Genomic DNA, 16,524 nt, shown 5'->3' on the forward strand with positions numbered 1-16,524 from the left:
TTGTGCCTCTGTAATTTATTTTCTGAGCCTTGCTGATGAAAGGCGAGTTACAGGCATTCCAGCCCTGATGAATATCTAAAGCCTGGTCGTGGTTCAACTGTAGTGGAATACTTCTATAAACCTTTGTTTAATCCAAGAGTGTCCACGAGGTGACTGACTCATGTCCTCATTGGTTTGTTTCGGTATGTTTGTAAAAATACTGACATATTTCTTCCACCACTACATAAAATGGGGCTAAACTGAATTACAACTTAACCGGATTGCAATCTAGCTTTTATTCATCTTTGGGGACCCAAAATAGCCCGGGTCTGAGAGCATGACTTTACAGCAGTGACCAAGGGGGCTTTGTAAAACCTGAGCCTCCAATCCCTGTCTGGACTCAAACCACATGTGGTGGAGAGCAGGCCTCACTCTGGGTGCACTCCCTCTCTTCATTAATATGTTTATTTTCTCACACTTGCAGAAAATTGGGCATTAGGAGTGGCGCAAGCCCCTCTGGGAGAGTGCGCGTCATGTTGAGAAAACACTGCTGTTTTTCCTCTCCAGCTCTTTCCCTCCAGCTTCCTTCACTTTGTTTGAGACTGTTTTGTGTGCAGTCTGGCTTTAAATACGTGCTATTAGTTAGGTTAAAACACCTATAGTCTATAGTCTATACGCCTATAGTTGAACAAGCAAATCTACTTTTGTAGAACAAACAGGCGATTGTGAAGCAAAGGCTGGCTTCAAGTTATTCAATGGGATACAAACAAATGGTTTCCTGACTGGGAACATACTGGCAAGACTTCAGTCTAAAGTCCACCCCAGTATAACAGAAAGCATAACTCACTCGTCTCTTAAAAGTCCACAGCTAATTATCTCTTGTCATAAAAAAAAACAAGATGAGAAATAGGAACAATTTGTCTTCCAAAGGGTTTAGCATAACGCCTATGAAGGTGAGGTCCTTCCAACATTCTAGTGTGATTCATCGGCTGGAGAGAATGCCGCTCTCAGAAGCCATGGAAAAAGCCATGGCCAGACGGTAAGGTGGAGTTTATACAATGACCCCACTCTCCCCCCGCCCTGCATGCACACAGTCACATCCACGTCCTCGCCAACATCTGCCACCAATTACGGGAACACGCTGGCCTACTCCCAGAAGTAAATCAAATTCAGTATGACTGTGCGGTGTGTGGTGTTGTCTCTTTAAATCGACGGACTCCTCAGACCCCTCTCACGATGAAACCCTTGTTTATGTTGATTTTTTTTACAATGGTTGAAGCATGCGTCTCAGGTTTTGAACACGGAGATAAAGACACTGTTACCCTCTTCTATACAAGACGATGTGTCTTGTTAAAAGAAAATCTTGTCGGCTGACACACAAACTGCATATCTTGTAAAATGCCTCTGATGTCGCCGTCACAAAAAGAGAACACAACCTGTACCCAACTAAGCACTGACAGACCATTAAACCTGATGAATACTAACATACAGTGGGCTGAACTCTGGTTCTATTCCTAACGTTGCTGTTTTGATTCACAATCATGTTGCTACGAGTGGGCATCTGAGTTTCAAGCATGTTTCTTTAGTCAGTGAATCCTAGATGTTTATATATGGTTGCTTCGAGTCCTGTTCCACGCCACATAACCGTTGGTAGTGTTGATACTTGTGTGGGATATAGTGTATAGTAAAGGGTACAGAGTACATACAGAAATAACCAGTTTAAACCAGTAGGTGGGGATATTTCCTATGTTTGCAAAGTTCCTTAATCAGCCCAACAAGAACATGGTGTGGATATGATACCATGTCATATTTCCAACAGGGTTACACTTGCAGTAGATAATGAAGTACACATCCATAGAAAGGGAGCTTCCAAAATATACTGACTGAACAGAATTGGAAGTTTCAAGCATTCAGTCACTGAACATGTTTACAACCGCATTAAAGTCACCTCTGTGTCTTAGTAAAACTGGTTGTAATATGTGACTTGCTTACTCACTCATTATGGAAACCAACCACAGTTTTACTGTCCCAGCTGAACTTATAATGTCTTTATTTATATGCTCCAAGACATGGCAATGTTCTACTTGTACATTTTACAGAGTATGCTTGATCCCTGGCTAAGATTTATATTCACTCAGACATATATGAGCAATGAAATGATGAACACTGAGAGTATACCAGGTTAGATGATTAGTCAAACTAATTATTTTACATTGGTAAAAGTAAAAGGACACAAATGCAACTCTTACACAATCCTTATTAATACAATAGGCTACACAGATGAGAGATGTTTGACCTGCTTAAATGTACAATATGACAATTTGATATTGCTAACGTTAACCCAAACCATATAACAGTGGTAAGGCCTATTTTCAACTAAGGCCTATTATCACATGACTTTAGATGACATACAGGAAAATGACAGGGAAAAGTGTAGCGATGGAAGGAAAACAGAAAACTGTGCAGTGTTGCTCCGGCATCACCCCTTTCAGCGACAGATGTACCTCCAGACGGTACAGGTGTCTCTAGACTGGCACATGGACTTATGCAGTCAGCACAATCAAGCATTCAAAAGGACAGTCTCACGGTCACAAGTGATTGGCATGTTTTGTTCCTTAGAAATATCCACTTTGAGATCTCAAGTTAGTTACGAATGGTGACCTTCATTGGAAGTATTGTTGATGAAAGGTTTATGCATGCTGGGTCATGACAACGAATCCAAACATCTTGTGAGTGATATCGTACAGTACTAGCAGAGAGTGACCTTCTCAACCCTTGCTAGGCCTTTGCAATCAACCGTACTCAGGGAGTGGGAGGAAATTGTCAATACAACAGTCCAAATATCCAATGATTTAACTGTGTGACCATGACTTTTGGTACGTTCAAAGTGAAAGAAAGCCTTTGTGTTCATGTAACAGCTCAGGTCGTTTGTTTTGGGTGACACTGTTTCAATATGCGAGCTCTTTCTTTGTGATATGGTCAGAGGCTGTGTGTGTTTTTCCACACCCTGACAGGCTTGGTGACCGAATCACAGCTGGGCTGTCAACACTGGAGCATGAATACATATCCATGTCAAAGAAAGGATTTGCACTATAGACGTGATTCTAATGCTAAAACAATAACATGTTCATTAAACAGATGAAGAGAGATGTGACCCTGTAAACCTCTTGGTCTGCAGTCATATGCAGCTAAGTCTATTTAAACTTCATTGCTCAAGCTACATTGTGGCATCATATTTCTTCATCTTACCCAATGCGCTGAAGATATAGGACTTCTTAATGGCTGGGCTTGATGGGTGGAGAGTGGCATAGCTGTTATAAAAATATATTTGATTATCATTTTATGATATTGTAATTGCATTTTTAACTGCCACTTGTTTCACTTGAAAAGCAAAAGAGTATGGCCATTTAAATCAGAGAAATCATTATTTTGAAAATCATCATACTTGCTTTAAAAACAACCTTGTGCTCAATGTTAGGGTATTTTTGTCTTGCTGTTGGAGTTGTCAAGTCATTTTAGGCTACACCAGTATAAAGTGTTGCATGTCTCATGATATCATATCATGTGGACCACCTTAAAAGCCTCTCTCTTCTCTCTCAAAACGCTCGCACCAATAGCAAGGCCACTGTACCTGCTGCGCAGTTTACAGTAACAGTGTCTGGTTGGTTGGAGTAGGAGCAAAGCAGCTTATAACGCAACTGGAGTCTGTTTGAGTTTTAAGAGTCCGTATATAAAACTTTTAAGGAATACGGATACTATTTGACTGACTATTTCTTTGGACGAGGAAAACCCTTCACTTTTTTTGTTTTTTTGTTTCAGCCCTCATTGGATTTCTCGGTTTATCAGGGAGGATTCTGTCAGAGGTTACTCCGACCAAAGCGAGCTGCGTGTCGGCTTATTCACCAGGGATTTTAACAGCAGTCCGATTTCTTCTAATTGTGTGAATCTTAGAAACATCGACAAGAATAAGAGGTGGACACAGGATAAATATTGTTTTATTGACTTTACACTTGGGAAACAGACTATGTTGGGGAACGTGGCGCTCTACGCTGCTAAGAAACGGAAGAAGCCTGTTCAGAAAGTGTAAGCAAACCGTCCCCTTGTTCATAAACGCTTGAGTTGAAATGATCGATAGATGCATGCATTATATTACCATTGTGCTTCCGTATCTCCCAGATGTCATGTTTTTGGTATGAATTGTATTCTTGTAGGAATAACCATTCGAATCGTATCAAATAGTTATACATTGTATTCAAGATTATTTGTAGTAACAGGGAAACTATTCGGGTACTGTAGCTACAGGTAGGAAGGATAACCAATGAAGTGTCATCTATAGACTACCAATACTAATACAAGAAGTGCAAATTATGGTTGGACTGTGTTGTCAAAATAGCTGAATGTACGAATACATGCATCTATTTGTAGAGGGCAATAGTCAATACATCGCTTCAAATGTTTAGGGTTACCTTAAAAGTCTGCCTCGGTGTGTAGGCTAGCCACGGTCTGGCATGGAAGTAGCAGTCTACCCTTGCATTAATCATAATCAAGTTGCTAGCTGGCTGTGCTCTCACGCGATGCTTACATGAGGGAGGGGCAGCAAGGGGGAGCTGGCGCAAGGTTCTGTAATCTGATAGGCCTCGACTTTTTTTTCCAATTATGAGAAGACGTTTTTGTCCTTTTTTTCTGCAAATAAACATATTTTCAGCTATCACAGTTACACAACAGTACCTGCTGGCCATAGTAAAGATACATACATTGCTGTCAAGCAAATTTGAACCCGCGTGTTGTTCGTGTACAGCACTAGTGTGAAAGGTGTTGACTTTTTGTTTGTTTGTTTGTTTTAAGATACTTAAACTATAACACAATATTAACAAAATATGCGAGTACTGACGTTAAAGTGCGACCTTTTTGGCCAATGTCCAGTTGTGTTGCAGAGATATACAATACTCAACTCAACAATGAAGGGTTCTTTATTTCCACTGCCTAGGCTTTTAAAATATGTTAACATATCTGCCTTCACTCTTTAAATCACACTTCACCTTTGACTATTAGCTTGTATAATTTCCAGCATGATTGCTTCAAATATTTTTCTCCATTAAACTAATCACAAAGTGCATAAATGGGTGAAGACATGCCTAGAGATTGTGCATGCAAGACTCCTTCTCCCTGTCTTTGCAGTATGTGACATGTTACCCAGCAAAGAATGTTTATTTTTACAGAATAACGTTCACCCTGCTCAGGTATGACTACCTCCACCATTGCCTCACAAGTTTCCTGGCACTTTGGAGAGTTTTTTTTCTTCTTGAAAATGAAAGCAGTCTTTTGTTCTGAACATTGTTGTCTCAACAACATAGACAAGCTGTCTTTGTACACTCAGAAAAAAGGTGCAACCTGGAACCATTGTTGTGTGTGGCTCTCAGTCCTTGAAGGAGAACTGAAAAGAAACATTTGTTTCTAATAAGAACTAGCCTAATTTAGCAAACAAAGTTTACAGTCATATCTATTTTTTTCAATAAAAGGTTGGCCATTTTCTGAGAATGAAAAGGAACATGTCTGGCCAAAACCGATTAAAAAGATTCAGGAAAACAATGCACCTTCCTTGTTTTCAGTGATTTCACTGCCTCTGATGAATGCCAGGAATAGATAGATAGTCATCTTTAGGTTTAACTTCTCGTAGTTTTCTTCTGGTGAATTCAAACCAGATGCATTTGACCTTCTTCAAGAGGTTGTCGGAGTAAGTGACTCCCCTTCCTCCTCTTTTTTATGCGTTTAACACAAAATAGACTTCATGAATAGTTCCATGAACATTGAATTACATTATCAACACAGTAATATCAACATCTCACATTTTCTTGGTGCATCATTTGTGAGCTTAAGCCATTTCCATTATTTTGACCCCCAGTACAGCGTATGTGAATCAAACTTTTGTTGTAATCATACTGTAGGCTTCTGACTGAAAGATTGGGTATTTTGCCTTTCACAGTTAAATCCCCTACACAGAGTTTGGCTGAAGGTAAACAACAGTCGCCTCACACTGTAGCCTTTTGTCCATGAGGCTCTTTCAGGTGTTGTCAGTTCTCCTCTTATCTATCTCCAGTCTCAAATTTAGCCTAAACCTCTGGTTTGAGTTACAGCTAAAAGGCCTTGAGTGAACAGGTAGGGGGGTAGTCTTACAAACCTACTTTCCAAAACAATAATTTCCCAAGGCGCCATAAACACAGCTCTTAATTGCGACCTTATAAAGTTAGGTCAATACGAATGAACCATATTAGACACAGTCATTGATGATCTATGAAAAACATCTTGGTTTAGGACATTGTTTTACAAAAGTTTTACTACAGTTATAGAGCCAAACAGCAAATAACTGGGATATCCTGCACAGTAACTCTAGTCTGCCCTGAAGCAATGTGGTAAAGCACACTTTCAAGGACAAACAACTGCCCCCAGTAATGTCAGGATGATGTCATGCAAATGACCCAGTTCCCTAACCACAGAGTTAGAGGAGAAAAATGCTCCAGTAAGCGTTCGATAGTCTGTCCATAGACCAAACTCTAACTGCACGCAATCCCCAGTGTCATATCAGGGACACCTATCTTTTTAACGTACTGTTTTGGACCAATTATACATCCTAATGCCTCTGTGCCTCATGCGTTTGTTTCTGTGTCTCTCCAGTCCAAAGCCCAATAACCACGATGGCATCAAGTCCAACCCATCAAAGCGTCACAGGGATCGGTTGAACGGCGAACTGGACAAGCTGACCAACCTGCTGCCCTTCTCTGATGACGTGCGGGCACGGCTGGACAAGCTGTCTGTCCTTCGCCTCAGCGTCGGTTACCTGAAGGTCAAGAGCTACTTCAGCGGTGAGTGACAGACACAGCCTCCGTCTGTTAAACCTTGATGGGTTGAAAGGGTCATAACATTTGAATTATTCTCTCTCTTTCTCTTCTCTCCCCTCTTTACCACCAAACTAGTAAGATTAAATCAGAGATACAAGTGTCATAGTAGAAGTTGATACAAAACTTCTCCTCTTCCAACACTTTTCTCTACTCTATATCCTGTCTGGACATAGGCAGTGCTCAATCATCCCCTGCACTCCCCGAAGAGCTTATCAACATATACAGCACAATGTTCTTACGTTGTAAAAAGTGAGGACTGGGGGATGAATATCATGGTTTTACCGAGTGTTGATTGTTTAGTGCCTCAATCCTGCTGCCCTCTTTCGCCAAGCTTCCTCATATTGTTCCCCAACCGTCCAAAATAGCATTAATTAGAACCAGACGCCAGCCTTTCTGCCAGCCAGAGCGGGTTCCCAGACACTCCAAAAGAAGAGGCTCTATTTTTGGGGCACTCTACTCTAAGCAGTTGTAAAAGACCAGGCAGAGGCAAATTAGACTCAGCGCTTTTGGATAATGTATTTTTGAGATGTAACATCCCTAGCGATGAGAGGTGTGGAGAGGAAGGAAAGACAGCATTTCTGTGTAAATGTTATCAGGGCATTTTTTCAGTGTTTATGTAACTTTGCGATTGTGAAAACTCTTTGGGCTTCACAGCACTCTGTAGTTAAGCACAGCAGTCTTTTGAGGTTTTCATGTTCAAGGGACTGCCTTTTTTCGGAGGAGGAGGAACAGATTCATTTACAAAGACCTCAGCTTTGTCTCATGTTCCAGCGTTGAAGGATTTAGCATCACCATCTCAAACTGCTGCCGCTTCACCTGCAATTACCCAGTGGGAGCGAACTGCAGCTCGAAGGGAGTGTGCAAACTCAAGGTCTCTAATCCATATCAACCCAGCATTCCTCAGATGAAAGTAGCATAATAAGACAGGCCTGTCTCTTTCCCAGAGCCAGAAGCAGGGGTAAAAAAAAAAAAAGCAGTGGGGGTGGGGGGGTCTATATGGAGAGGGGTTGGAAGACGGGGCGCAAACCCTGACCCCAGCCACTCTTACTTCCTGTTCGTCCCCCTTCCCATTCTTTCCTCCTCAGCCTGTGTGGAGTGTCAGTTCACAGAGCCCGCACTCCCACAACATGCAGCAGGAAGCCGACTTGTTATTACAGCGGCGTGAGATGTTCGAACAGCCGACTGGGAAACGTTTTCCAGACCAAAAAGAAACTGCGGTTAGTACAGTATACAGTATCTGTACGTACGGTATAGAGTCATAGCTCTCCAACTATTTTTGGTTGACGACCAGAAATGTCTGACTGGTCTTTGTGAATGTATGGAGGGGGGGGGACTCTGCTCTGGAGGGTGGGAAGAAACCTCTAGGTGGCAATGAGAAAGGCCCTTGGGTTAGATCCCACGCTGGTCACATAAGAAGCACATTGTGCTGTCTGGGCCGTGATGGCCTCGTTGCCCCAGACCCAGACCCCTGTCTCCTGACACCAGTGAGCAGTCATCTCCCCAGGCCAGCTCCTTCTAGGAGTCTGAGGATTCCTGCTACACAGTCCGCCTCTTGTCTGACCACCCAGACTGACGATCACATGGACAGGATGAGTGATCTGTGTTTTGCGCTGTGCAACGATGGTTCGCTCACAACACGCTTTCATGAACATCCGATATATTTTTATTTGAGATGATAACAGAATCGAAGGATATCAAGTCACCGATTTGACTCACCACAACATGATCATCAATAATTGTTCTGGTAGTCAGATTGCTTGGCTATGCTTCTCAAAAAGCTCCCTTCAAAGTCAATTTTCACTGCGGCATACCAAGTTGTTGACACATGGAGACAAAGTCAGGGGATGTGTTGTACGACCGTGTCCTAATCACAGGAGTGTCAGCACAGATCACATACTGTCCCATGTGACACTGTGGTCTCCGTCTGGTCAGACAACAGACACACTGTGCACTTGATGGCCCCACACACTATCCCCCACCCCCACCCAGACATAAATACACACCATTGTGAGCCTGGCCCCGGTTTCTCCTCTAATAATCGTAACCGATTCTGTTGTCAAGGCCGGGAGACATGGGATTTCGGCGGAAACCACTGAGACTAAAAGGTGTCTGATACCTCCCTGCCACCAAACACTCTTTTTCCAATCCGTTGTCACACCTTTCTTTCTCCTTGTTGATGCCTTCTCGAAGACTGGTGGCTGTTTGAGAGGCAGATAACGTTGGTTTGGGAGGGGGGGGGGTTGCAGCATAGCAGGGTCAAGGAGACCTGCCTACCTCCCACCCCTCCAGCCCCCACCACATAAGCAGCTGGACCATGTTTGGGGGTGTTAGCAGCCAGAGAGCTTCAGTTATAGGCCTTGTCACAATAACCTGCCAGAGTCTGTTTGGCTTCATCCCCTCGAAAACCTCACCTTTTCTAAGCCCCTAACTTGATTTCACACACCCCACTAACCCCCACCCCCTGCCAGGGCTTGGCCAGATGTTTTTCCAGTGTTGGGAATTGGCTTGGGGAGAGAAGTGCAGTGCCGGCCACAAACAGAGATAAGTTGTAAACCAGGTTCAACATGCCACAGAGAGACGGCCACCTTTGACCCCTACCGGCTAATCAGGTTCATGTCATAAGGTCATACGGGGGTCAGGTCCTATGAGACCACATGGCCGCAGCATGACCCAGCTAATCAGGAAACCATTGATCTCATGGCCAAATCACGTAAATGACATTGCGTGGCAATGCCATGTAAAGGATCTGTTTTAGGAACTGATCGGGGTGTTCTGTTGATGGACAGGTTGTTAAGGAGCGTTGACAGAGTGAGATAGAACAGCCTGGAACTGAGTGAAAGCTCTCGGTGCTGAGTGCCGTGGGTGTTAGTGACTCTGAACTTAAGATAAACACAGGGGCTGTGCGTTTTAGTGTAGCTAAACCAAGCTCCTGAGAGGGGGAAGGGGGGGTACTAAAGGATTTTGAAACCATTGCTGTCTCAAACAACCAAACTTGCATCATCAGATGCTATACCAGTTGATCATATGATACTATAATATAATAATACCTTTCTAGTAATAAAAACTGAGTTTAGATGAGATGAACAGAAATATACTTATTTAATAGAAAGCATACTGCTGGTTAGTATAGTAACTGTTGATATCCTCCTAACATATGCACTGGCTCAGCGCTGTCTATCTCCATCAGCCCTATAGAATGCAGGGGCAGGTACGAGGGGAGAAAGGGAGTGTCGGGAAAGAGAGAAACAGTGACAGAGTGAGACAGAGAGAGAGAGAGAGGCAGAGAAAGACAGAGAGAGAGAGAGAGAGAGAGAGAGAGAGAGAGAGAGAGAGAGCTTGGGACACAGCGGCTAAATGGAGTATGGAGGAGACAAACAAAGAGGCAGAGACAGAGAAGAACCAGCCCCGTCTCCATTAGCGGCGACCTCTAACCCCCTAGGAAGCTCCCCGCAGGCTCACATAGGGCGAAGGCTCATGTCGTCTAAGTCAACAACCTCATGTAGGATATGAATGAGTAGGAAAAGCTATGAGGGTGTCATGGTACATACTGTAAATACCACCGAACGGTTCCCCCAGACACAAACTGAGCCTAGTCTCAGTCTACAGAACCAGCCCAGAGAGGATTCTCCCATTAAAAGAGATACAGTTTTGTGTAACCTCAGGCTTAGAATTCTGTCCTGGACAGAAGTTGGCTTCATGTCGAAGACAAGCAACAGTGGAAATAATTTGCCGTAATCCTGGCTTCCATCCACACTAGGTCTGCTTTAGCTCTTGCTCTGCGTTAGCGATGAGAGCCTGTAAGTCCCAGCTCCACTTGGTCTTGTCACGCAGCTTCCTCTGCTGTTTGTCCAATGAAAGAGAGGGCAGTCTCCCTGGAGACACTCTGCACCTTGTCCTCCACCCCAGCGCTTCCTCCACAAAGACCCTGTCAAGTTTCACTTTCTTCATCTCTTTTGTTTTGGTACTGTGGGAGATCCGAAGCTACGGACCCTTTTTTGGCGAGGGTTTGTCTTTCTTTTTTCCCAATTACAATAGCAACTTTTGACATTGTCCTCCCTAAACATAAATTTTCCTGGTATTGTTTGTTTTGTCCGCCATAGAAATACTACTTTGCGAGCTTCTCCATTGTTGATGGGAAAAAAAGAGTGGGTTTGTTTCAGAGGGAGGTAGAATGTCAATATTTGTATTGGCCTGAGTCATTCATTGTAATGTAATGGTCTTTGGAACGATGCAACAGAAACTTGCTCTGTGTCTAGAAGGGTATAAGCTAGGAGCTCTGTGATGAAAGCGAGATTTATGGTTGAGGTCATGACATTGACTCCCACAACGACCTAATAAAGACCTTAGCTTTTATACCACGTGTGGTCTCCATGTCCTTTGCACAGCAATATGAACCTGCGCCCTCCTCCAAATCCTTGCTATTATCATGCCAGGGATATCATTTCCAGACACAGTATGCTTCAGACACGAGGCCAAATTGGTCAATGTCTCACAATGTTCGTTGTTGCAAGGTTGGCCCATGTTGCTCCCTCTGAAGGGGAGATTGACATTTGAAGCCCCCTCTCGCAGTACAGTACATTTGAGACGTAGTGGTTAGTACATCTAGGGGCACAAAATGCTGTGTTTGTGATATGGTCTGGTATGCATGTGACAGATTCCAAAGCTCTGGCACTTTGCCTGCTATGTAACTCAAGAGGCCCGACTGCCCTTAACTCAAACAGTTGTCAGGGCAAACATAACCTCGGCCTGCCTCATTCTATTTCCAAGACCCTTTGTTTTGCAGGTCTCCAAAGTTTTGATCCGCTTTAATGCTGGGAGCTGGCTAGCGATAGCATCAGTTAGCATGAGTGCTTCAGGACTATCAGGCCACCTTTCAGAAGAAGCAGCCCAGTCAAAACACCACACACAGCTGCTCAAGTGGGGACATGCCCAAGCATCTGTTAAAAGACCCATTGTACCCTTAAGACAGAGAGGAAAATGACGAGAGAAAGAAGACAAGAGTTTCGTCATAGTTTGGATTGGATGCTGTTTCTGCCTTTCTGTTTTGTGTTTGAATAAATCATTGTGTAATTCAGCGCGTGTCAGTTGGGCGTTGGAATGTATTTGAATGTTATTATGTTTGTGATTATCATTGGCAGTCTTTTTGTGGTATAGCTACTTTGGACATTCTTTAGTGACTGCATGTGTAGGCTAATAGTAAAAAAAAAAATATGTACTTGGTGTAGTTCTTTGAAAACAGATTTTGTTTGTTTGCTGTGTTGGCAAACGCAACAAATGACTAATTAAGCATGCTGGAACCCTCATTGTGCTTACCTCACTGCCTAGACCAAAAGTGCTTGTGAGGGCTTAGCCACGCAAGCACTTTTATGTATCACAATTTTGTCCCCAAATAATTTAATCTAGCCTCTGGCCTCACTTCACACTCTCTCAAAAAGTCAAAAAAAAAAGATGTATAGCCTAATGAACAGGAAATAATGAGAATTTAGCATTCTCCTCCTATTCCTCCTAACAGGGTGCATTCCATCATGTCATCCCACAAAACATACTGTCACCTCAAATACATGGGCCCGCTCAGTCAAAAATGAGGGGATATTCCCTTGTAAAGCACTTTACCCTGTGAACAGGTCCTGAAAGGCCCCAGGAGGAGTTTGAGCAGGGGGAGTGGGGAGTTGTGGGTGGAGGCGTATGAGGTGTGAATCATCATTCCACTCCTCAGCGTTTCTGATGCATGACTTCAACTTTGGAAAGTGGGAGAGGAAACAAAGAGTCTCTCCCTCTCCCTCTCTTTGTCCCTCTCTCAAGGTTTTTGGAGTTGGCTGGTTTTACAATGCGTTGTGACAGCAGTCTGAAGTTGAGAGCAAGGGGTTTCAACAGTTTAAAACTGTGAAACATTGATGTGCAACACTGGTTGCACATGGATCTGGAAGTCGCCAACATATCCCATGCTCGTCAGTAATAACCAAGGGAAACCTGTCAAGCATGTTGAGTAATCTCTCCTATGTAGACAGGAAGTTCTCTTTGTTCAGACGGATGGCTAGAGGAAGTGAGGCTGAACAAGAATGTCTGAGTTCTATGGTTGAGAGGCAAGGTGCCTAGTGCCTACCCAACTTCAGGTCGTGACCCCGTTCCTGCCTCAAGGCGTGACCCTGTCTCAGGTCCCGGACATTGCTTTTTCTTTATATTTGCAGAACAGTTGTGTTTCAACCTGGGCTACATATTTCTTCATTTGTCTTCATAATCATTCCTTGTTGCGTGATGGCCTACTGCCATGTGTCATTATCGTTCTCAGTTTCAAAATGGCCATGTGCTAATGTTGTATTTGGTTGTCTTACAGACTTTCTAGAAGAGACGCCTGGTTTTGGTGTCCAATCAGTCCCGACCGTGCAAACACAACTGTCATAAAAACATAGGGAGGTCATTTGGTTGTATCATCGTTGTGGAAAATTACCAGCAATCTCTCCCTGCCCTGGCAGTTATGAATGAACGTTTACATAGACAGGCCTGCATGGGTCATTAGAGCAGAGAGGTGGAGTCTGGGGAGGTGAGAGAACCAGCATGTTGTGTCAGAAACTATTGTTTATATTACCTTCTTATCTCCATCTACTTCTTGGTTATTGTTTCATGTCTGTTTGTCTCAATCGTGTTTTAACATGTATTCAGGAACTTTTAAAAGAAATACTGGAGATTGCCAAAATGCCCAATTTGTTACGTTAAGACACATTTTAAATAAAAAAACATACTCCTTGTTAAAAGGGGAAATTTACACAATATAGTATAACAATGCACTGTCAAGAGTCGTCAGTTCATATTATCATCATTGTAATTGGTTCTAGTATGCCTTCCTCTTTGAAAAGCAGAAATGAAATTCCTGGCTATGACAAAATGTCAAACTTAAAAGAACTAAAATATCCTCAAGCAATAGGGTGTGAAGCAAGAAGTGAATTGAATCCAACGGGCACACACACTATGGATATTGTACAGATCCAGACAGAAAGCAGTCATGTGCCTCTGTGTGTGTGTGTGTGTTTGTTAACACGTTTGTCATTTGCTTTGGCCCAGACTCCACCGTTTCCTCTCCAACAGCAGAAGGACTCTGGACACCAGGCCATGTCCGCTCTTTCTGTTTCCCCTGAACTCTCCCTCAGTCCTCCTCTCTCTCCCTCTCCCTCTTTTTCACACTCTTTGTCTTTTTTGTCTGTCTGTCTGTCTGTCTGTCTGTCTCTAGAGCTTTTTTTTCCGATAAACCTTTTCTCTACGGCCACTTTCTTAACTTTGTGTCTTTCGCTCAACCTTTTCTGTCTCTTTCTGTCTTTCTGTTTCTTTTTTCCTTTCACTTTCTCTCAATCTCACTCTCTCTCTCTCTCTCTCTCTCTCTCTCTCTCTCTCTCTCTCTCTCTCTCTCTCTCTCTCTCTCTCTCTCTCTCTCTCTCTCTCTCTCTCTCTCTCTCTCTCTCGTCCTCTCTCCCCTCACCCTCTCTGTTTTCTCTCCCCCTGTTCCACCAGTGTTGTGTTCCCCTCAGACCCAGCGTGGCGCAGGGAGCTTGTTTTATCAGCACTGCGAGGCTCACAGGAAGAGATAGGCTCTCTTTCCTCTTGGCCAGCGCAGCCGGCAGGATCCCTGGGGAGGCTGGGATTGCGTGAGAGCAGGCCCAGGTTTCTGTCAGCGGGGAGGGGGGAGGAGGCCCAGGGTTCTGTCAGCGGGGAGGGGGGAGGAGGCCCAGGGTTCTGTCAGCGGGGAGGGGGGAGGAGGCCCAGGGTTCTGTCAGCGGGGAGGGGGGAGGAGGCCCAGGGTTCTGTCAGCGGGGAGGGGGGAGGAGGCCCAGGGTTCTGTCAGCGGGGAGGGGGGAGGAGGCCCAGGGTTCTGTCAGCGGGGAGGGGGGAGGAGGCCCAGGGTTCTGTCAGCGGGGAGGGGGGAGGAGGCCCAGGGTTCTGTCAGCGGGGAGGGGGGAGGAGGCCCAGGGTTCTGTCAGCGGGGAGGGGGGAGGAGGCCCAGGGTTCTGTCAGCGGGGAGGGGGGAGGAGGCCCAGGGTTCTGTCAGCGGGGAGGGGGGAGGAGGCCCAGGGTTCTGTCAGCGGGGAGGGGTGGGGGGGGGGGGTGCTCAAGGTCTCCTGTATTACCCCCCCCCCTCCCACGTCCTCCGAAAAACTAGTCGAGGTGCCCTTGTCTGTCAGCGCAACACTTGGTGTTGGTGTCAGAATCCAGGAGCCCTTTCAAAAAGGGTGTGTGTGTGTGTACAGGGACGGTGGAGGGCGTGTGTGTTCATTTACAGAGCCCCTCCTTGTGGACAAAGCAGGGCTGTCTCACATGGACGCCACCCCCCTCCCCTCCTCTTCCAAAACACACCCTCCCCACAGCGCACACACACACACACACTGTGTTATCCTGCTGTTGTCACGCAACCGCCCTCCCCTCACCCCCCAGCCCCTCTGCTGTCCAGGCCGGTCTTCCAGTGACGGGGGTAATGCTTCACTATGCCAGTTGTTCATGGAGTGGGAGGGGAGGGGGGGCGATCCCAGTCTATTTTAGTGTGGCGCGACACCGCCTTACGTGCGCGCGCCTTATCAGATGACAAGAGCGGAGGAGGAGGTGGCTGCTCCGGTGACGGACGGACGGACGGACAGGGAGCATGGGCGGCGGCCTTGGACATTGAGACATGCTGCCGCCAACTTTATTGCTCGGTTACCCTTCGGCCCTGACCGATTACAGCAGCAGTACCTGGGATGGTGGGGGGGGGGGTGTTGGAGAGCAGGTCTGCTTGGCCCCGAGGGATCTCTCCTCACCTGAACCATGGTTTTTAGGATTGACGGACCTTTTCCACTTGTCCTTCTGGAGCAGGAGGCAGGGAGGCAGGGGGGGAGGGAGGGAACCTGGGAGGCAGAGGGGGAGAGCTGGAGCCAGGGAACCAGGGAGGCAGAGGGGGAGAGCTGGAGCCAGGGAACCAGGGAGGCAGAGGGGGAGAGCTGGAGCCAGGGAACCAGGGAGGCAGAGGGGGAGAGCTGGAGCCACGGAGGGAGGGAGGTAACATGTAACAGCACACCGGAGGTGCCTGGCTGACCTGTCAGACTGCAGACGTGGCATCCGATATGAACGTCATGGCGCTGTGTGTGGGTCTGAGAGTGCGTGTACCTCATTTATATGCCTTGGCTTTTGATTTACCCTGTTCGCGCGGGGGGAGAATTCATCTCGGGCCTTCTCATATTTCAGTTCAACAAACAAAGTGTCAGAACCCAGTGGTAGCTGAAGCCCAACCAGAACTCAACATGTCGACCCTCTGCATGCTGGACCACAATGACACAGCAGAAATCTCAGAGGGTTAGCGGGAGATTGTTATGTGAACCCTGCCCTACTCTGACTCCCACTCAGTGTCTCACACACACACACACACCCACACACACACGTTGCGCAAGCACACCCACACACACCCACACATACACACACACACATCCAAATGGGTAAAACACAAGTCTCCGTAGCCTTTAGAGCAGGCACCAAGGAGTTAACTGGCCTCCCCATTGTGCGTAGAGGGAGAGATTACACAATCCCGTCATTGTTTTGATGTTTTGGCCTGCAGCGAGTAGGGCCTGCACGAGCAGTTCTCCAACATGTCTGTGCGGCGAGGGCGCAGGCCCCGCTTTCATGTACAGCTCCC

General features: G+C 45.7%; 1 protein-coding gene across 1 annotated transcript; it reads left to right on the plus strand.

The window, feature by feature from the left end:
• Positions 1-3,587: 3,587 nt before the first annotated feature.
• LOC134007681 (aryl hydrocarbon receptor-like) lies at positions 3,588-6,862 on the plus strand. Its single transcript, XM_062447302.1, has 2 exons — positions 3,588-4,062; positions 6,652-6,862. Exons 1-2 carry the CDS (start codon positions 4,004-4,006, stop codon positions 6,845-6,847), a joined length of 255 nt encoding a protein of 84 aa, XP_062303286.1. The 5' UTR covers positions 3,588-4,003; the 3' UTR covers positions 6,848-6,862.
• Positions 6,863-16,524: the final 9,662 nt, after the last annotated feature.

The sequence above is a fragment of the Osmerus eperlanus genome, chromosome 21 (genome assembly GCF_963692335.1).
Source record: "Osmerus eperlanus chromosome 21, fOsmEpe2.1, whole genome shotgun sequence".
Taxonomy (NCBI): Eukaryota; Metazoa; Chordata; class Actinopteri; order Osmeriformes; family Osmeridae; genus Osmerus; species Osmerus eperlanus.

Excerpts from the sequence above, each read along its gene's own strand:
- LOC134007681 (XM_062447302.1), top strand. The coding sequence starts at position 4,004 with ATGTTGGGGAACGTGGCGCTCTACGCTGCTAAGAAACGGAAGAAGCCT. Across the intron at positions 4,063-6,651 it reads AAGAAGCCTGTTCAGAAAGT|TCCAAAGCCCAATAACCACG; the intron begins GTAAGCAAACCG and ends GTGTCTCTCCAG.